Here is a 6,000-nt window from a genome sequence, read left to right as displayed (position 1 = left end):
TTTAAAGCTTCCAGTGCCATGGTGTTACTTGCTTGCCTGAATAACATATAGGGAGGTTCCTGAGATTGAGTCATTCCACTCAGACTGAAAGTAACATTTGGCAGGTCCATCATTATGAGAATACATATGCAGTTGTCTATAAGCACCTTGTCCTTTACAGCACTGGAGCTATTGTGGTGGGGAGGCTCAGCTTCTTTCTCCTGGTCTTGGTGGCTCAGACTTACTAACAGAGTGAGCATTTTTGCCCAGCTTTGAATTTCTAAGGGAAAAAATTTTAAGAAGCTGAAATAAAAGCAAAATAGGATGGGAATATGAAAACAACATTTCTGAGCTCTGCTGAGTTCCAACAGCAACACAAAACTATTCTGTTTACGTATTTAGTGAAATAAATCCTGGCATCACCACTGGTATAATTGCTCTTATTGTGGGGGTTTCTTTTGAGTTTTCTTTGGACCAAATTAGGACAAATGGGAATAACGGACAGATGTCATTGCTGGAAATGCTAATGGGAGCTGCAAACTCCTCTTGTTAACTGCTTTCAGAGTGTCATGAGGAGCACCAACCCATTCTTCTGGATCAGGAGCACTAATGAAGACCAGCACTTTGAAGAAGACTCCTGTTCTGACCTTTGGTTCCTTGTACCCTTTCCAAACCTGGGATGTGAAGTAGCAGGATGAACAATTCCCATCTCCAGTGAAGCTCTGCTGTTATGGTCCAGTGCCATCGGTGCCGTTTGCCACCTTACCTTACCCCTCACCTGAAGACCATCACTCTTGCCGTGGCAGACCCTGACCTGCGACCCTAAGCAATACGCTGCTGTCTGGTTTCACAGTGCAGAGAGAAAACACTCCCCCACTCACAAACCTATCCCTCCATGTACAGCTATATCCACAAACTCCCTGCTTACCAGCGCCAGCTATCTAGCTGCCCTTCTCCTCCCAGCCAAGGATTTCTCCTGGTTGTGGCTTGTCCTGTCCCCCTTTTCTCTCCCTCCCAGCTTTTACATTTCTCGCGCTGCGTTTACCAACAGAGCAATGTGACTTTTCACACTTCTCTCGCTGACTTTTCTCAGTGCTCGCTGCCCTGCCGACTGGGCTGGGCAAAGCCTCTCCCCAGCCCCAGCTGACCAGATATCTCCCCCCACCTTCCCCTCCCCTTCTCACCAGCCAAGCAAAGGATTCCTCTCTCCCTCCCTTTCCCTTTCTTTTTCCACCCCTCCTACCTTCAGTGCAAACCCAAGACGCAGGATCCCGCCGAGGGAAAGCAGCTCCTTGAAATCATCACTGCTGCCCCTGCTGCTAACATGCAGAGGAGGAGGGAGAAAAAGACTCTACAGCCACTCTCCTGCAGCTGGGGGCTTCGCAGCGGGGTGATGGCTTCGGGCTCTCGGAGATTATCTCTCACCTTCGTCCGGGGCGTGGGATCTGTCTTCTTCATCCTTCAGATCATCTCTGTACGGGCTGATGGTGAGTCTCCCCTCAGTTCGGGCTGGGTTGCTGTGTCTGGAAGGAGAACTGTATGTTGAACTATGTTATTGAGAAAAAAAAAACAACCATCACCAACATAAAACACCACCTTTCTTTTTTAATAAGAAACTTAAATACACGCCCCAGTTTGGGTTAGGGAATGTCTGATTCAGAGTTTTTTGAGACTCTACAAATATCCTGGGGTTGGTTAAGCAGAGAAAGGAAATAAGATCCCAGAAGGCTAAGATTATTTTATTACAACAAAATAAGAGGATAGTGAACTTTTCCAGAGGAAATAAGAATAATAAAGCCAGGACACGAATTAAGAACAATCAGCTATATTTTAGGAGAGCTTCACTTATAATTAAAAATATAATTTCTCCAAATGACTTCCACATCTGCCTGCCTCAGATGCCACCAAACATCGATTTATATGGGAAGGTATTTGAAGAAGGGAAGGCAAGAAGTTGAGGGCTTCCACTTACAGCATTTTCTATTTGGTACAAAACACACTCAAGATAACTGTTCGCCCTTCTGCATGTGAGCTTCACCTGTTCTTCACTGCTGAGGGGTTTGATCAGAACACGAACTGGGTTGAATCACCATCTACTGCTTACTTTGAAATGTGACTTTTTTTACCCGCTGATGATAATCCTGAATGGCTGCATCCTTTGCAGTTTTCCTGCAGCCTATCACCCTTTTAATAATTGAGCCACCCTACTGATGATTAACTTGCCTTACCAGAAATACAATTTATGTTTAAAACAATTGTGTCTTTTCCTGGGAGAGCAACGCTGAATGGCCATTTTTCACTTTCACAGCTGCAATAGATTTATGCCTGATCCCAGGGTTTATTTTTTTTCTGTACGCTAATCCTTTACCATCAATGTTTGCTGCATTATTCCAGAAAACAGTCCTTCAACATTATAGAGCAATAAAAACTCTTCATTTTGTTCTCAGAGTATTTTTCCTCCTTAGCCTAAATTTATTTATGCTGATCAAAATATAGGGGAAAAGAAAGGGGGCAAGTTAATCCTGTCTGCGCATGGCTACCATTTTGTGTAAAATGTCATTTATATAGCAGAACATTGTCTTGTAATGTTGAAGAAAATTACTTTTATTTAAGAATAAAGCAAAAGAACTGTGTCAGACAACTCCATTGTGTTGCACTAGGTAAAACTGCAATTCTAAGTTTAGGAAATTCTCATTGCCTAGCAAAATCCCTCTGAAATGAGGAAAAAAATGCATCCCCATGAATGAGGGTTCTACACATAACTTAAAAAAGGTGACAAGAGAGGAATAATTAATTTGCTTTTGCTAAGAATGCTTTCTGGGAAGTCTTCCCTTTTCTTTTCAAGAACACCTCCAAAATTTTGTTGCATTGATAGCATCTTCTTGCGTCCTAGACAGAAACCATCTCAAAAAGAATGGGAAAAAAATTTGGAGATCATGTCAAGGCAGAATTCATGACAGATTTTGTCATTCAACATTTTTTCAAATTTACTTTACAAGTGGTAAAGCAATTGTAAGAATTAAAGAGTAGAATATACGAAGTACATTGCAATTGTAGAGCATTACTACAACATTGTTGTTTCTGTTTTTATTTAACTTTTAAGAATCTTTGCTGAAAATGTTTGTCCTCTATTAGCATGCTTGCCAGTGTCTTCTACTAATATTAACATTCAATCTATCAATTATAACACTATCCTATAAGCCACCTGGCTTAATATGCAGACGAAAACACTTTATTTGAACTTTAGAATTTACCACTACACATAGACTTACATATTTAATTAAGATCTGAGAGTACAAAACAGGACTAATACTTTCCTTTATAACAGATTCTTGCCTGATCCAAACAGGAAACCACCTTCTCAGTTTTGAAAGTTTTAGGTGAAAGTATAATTGTGCTACTCTAATATATGTAAACATGGCTTAAGTGACAAAGGATGGTTCTGGGTGACACGTATATGTGTTTGCTACTTTTAACAAAAAATAATTTAATGTTTTTGCAAAGCACAGGAGAGATTTTGACTTCAACTTGTAAAAATCCTGTGAAATCCAGACTGTCCCCTATTACAGATAATTCCCTGAAACCGGTTGGAATATATTTCCCAAAGGAAGACCTTCACTTTGTTATCTTACACACAAATAATGTCAAAGAGTAGGTAACAAAACTGGAAACCATAGGGCTCCAGTGAAGGTATAAAGCCTTGAAACTTTATTGATCTCTTTTGACTAATACTTACCACAATGCATATTGTTATAGAGCTGATAGATTCCAGAAAGACAAGCGTAAATGCCAAACTAAAAGACAGCTTTCTTTCGACTTGAAGGGTTTTGTTTTTTTTTTTCTTACAATGGAAATGTGCTTGTTCATAGTGTTATATATGGAGTGGTAATTCGTGTCGAGAAAATGGTTGATACTAATAAAGAAGGGGGAGATTTGAGAGTGTGGCCATTGGGGTTGGAAAGCCCCGTGGTTGAGATAACATTAGACTCTTAACGATGAGGCCATCAGGAATATAAAGGAGTTTAGAGGGAACAAAGAAGGGTGATTCAGGAGACTCCATGCAGTCTCGGGTCTCTTGTTCTCCAGCTGTTAAGGCATCGAAGTTTCTGTGTGTTTGCTGTTGTTGTTATATTCAAAGTTGTTTGGCCAATGAAAAGTTGTTTTGAAAAGAACTGCTGTGGAGAGAAGGGTATAAGAGGGGAGCCTGCCCTCAAGATTAAAAAAAAAAAAAAAAAAAAAAAAAAGGCAACGCGATGTGATGAAGTTATGTCATCAATAAGCAGAAAGAAGGAATGAAAAGGAACATGCTGGCAGAACAGAGACCAGGACGGGAACAGGCACTTTGATTGCCTCATGAAGATAGGTTCGGCCAGACTCAGCAAACTGCTCAGAGCAGCTCGTACAGAAAGTCACCGGAAATGGGCGGCACTGGAGCTGGGAAGAAGCTCAAGCTGAGAGAAGTGGACCTGAGCACACAACTGCCCCTCGCTGGTAAGCAGTTGTGCATTATGGGGAATCATACGCCCTTAGAAACAAAGACTGTCCTGGTAACCTTACAGCTTATTTTTCTTATTAACAATCAGACAGTTTATGATCCTGAAATATGGGACCAAACTGAGGTCGAGGTGTGGGACTCTGCAACTAGAAACGACAAGGTTGCGGTGGGATTGCTCAGCATCTGGCGAGCAATCTCTGAGGCCTTAAAGAGCCCTGTGGGACCACAATTACAAACGTGTGGCTTGCCAGATAGTGAGGGAGCTGTGGGCTCCTTTACTGGTCCGACTGCTACGCTAGGGGCCCCTCTGCTGCTACAGCCATCGAAGGCCTTTGCTGTTACGCCCCCTTGCTGACCTGGACGTGCCTTTTGACCCAGGCCTCATTGGCCTTGAAAAGGAGATGGATATGCTTTTCTTCGATCTGGGAAGAACGGGATACAAAAGGCCTGAAGACTGAGTTGCTTGACAACTTAAAGTGAGACATATTGTTCAAAAGGAATGGAAAATGGAGACTGTTGTTTGCAATCAAGAAAAGGAATGGAAAATAGATACTGTTAAGTCATGGAACTTAAAGAATTGTTTGTTACCTTTCCTGATTGTACATATGTATAGGCGTACTCGAGTTTAGTATGTAAAGCAATGTTCTGTATATTTAGAATGTTTGATGTTCATGTGTGCGTGTTGGTGGAGTGTAGACTCCCCACACACCCCGTGCTGTTTACTTGCCTTTTATACCTTTTAGAAATATTTGTTTTATAAATATTACAAAATTAAGATTGAGTTGAGACTTCATTTATAACAATAGCTCTGGAGGTCAGGGTCAGGCAGATAAGGGACTGCTCAAGGGCCTGTTCCTGCTCTGACTTACTTTGTTGTAAATATGGAGAACAACAGTGCCACTGCTGCTAGTGCAGTTACTGCATAACAAAATAGGTTATGGATGGGAGACAGTAAAGACAGATCAAAATTCTGGAATTTTTCAGCCATACCAGCCACTGGTAAAATGGAAATTTTTTGTGAATGGGAATCATACAACTAAATAGCTGTATAATTGCTTTGTAATTTTCTGTCAATCAGAGTCAACTTTAAACTTCACCTTTGTGAAAACAAAGGTTTTAATTAGATTTTTGTGGTTGTGACTGTTCTTAATTATACCCATACAAATGCAGACAAATACAAATGCAGTACAGATACACATCTCATTTGAAAAAAATGTACCAATTGCAAAACTTTACAAATTATTCCACAGTGCTGTTCAGTTGGCTAAATTTTGAGTTACATGTGTGAGAAACACTCCGTAGCCAATAACTTAGGCTCAGGCGAGGATCTCAGTGAAGTAGTAATTTATTTGCGATTGCAATGGCGGGTGCCCCACAAGCAGGAGAGAGCGCATCTACTAGTTCCAAAACACAGTTTATATACCTTTTGATGACAGGACCCTCCCCTGTTTCCCCACTGAGTGGGTAATCCAGATTCACAATCTATCTGATGCTTCACAAACAATGCATGGCCTTCAGTCGCCGGC

At 41.2% G+C, this 6,000-nt stretch overlaps 1 protein-coding gene across 1 annotated transcript in view; it reads left to right on the top strand.

The window, feature by feature from the left end:
• Nucleotides 1–1,372: 1,372 nt before the first annotated feature.
• Nucleotides 1,373–6,000, top strand: part of SUSD5 (sushi domain containing 5) — a gene marked incomplete at both ends in the record, with an annotated part of 41,970 nt that continues 37,342 nt past the window's right edge. Inside the window, one exon of the mRNA XM_084282621.1 lies at nt 1,373–1,466. Coding sequence (XP_084138747.1) covers nt 1,373–1,466 — 94 coding nt within the window. The remainder of the gene's footprint in view (nt 1,467–6,000) is intronic.

This window comes from Netta rufina (assembly GCF_964035555.1).
Source record: "Netta rufina genome assembly, chromosome: 2".
NCBI lineage: Eukaryota > Metazoa > Chordata > Aves > Anseriformes > Anatidae > Netta > Netta rufina.
This window is presented reverse-complemented; position numbering and strand designations above follow the sequence as displayed.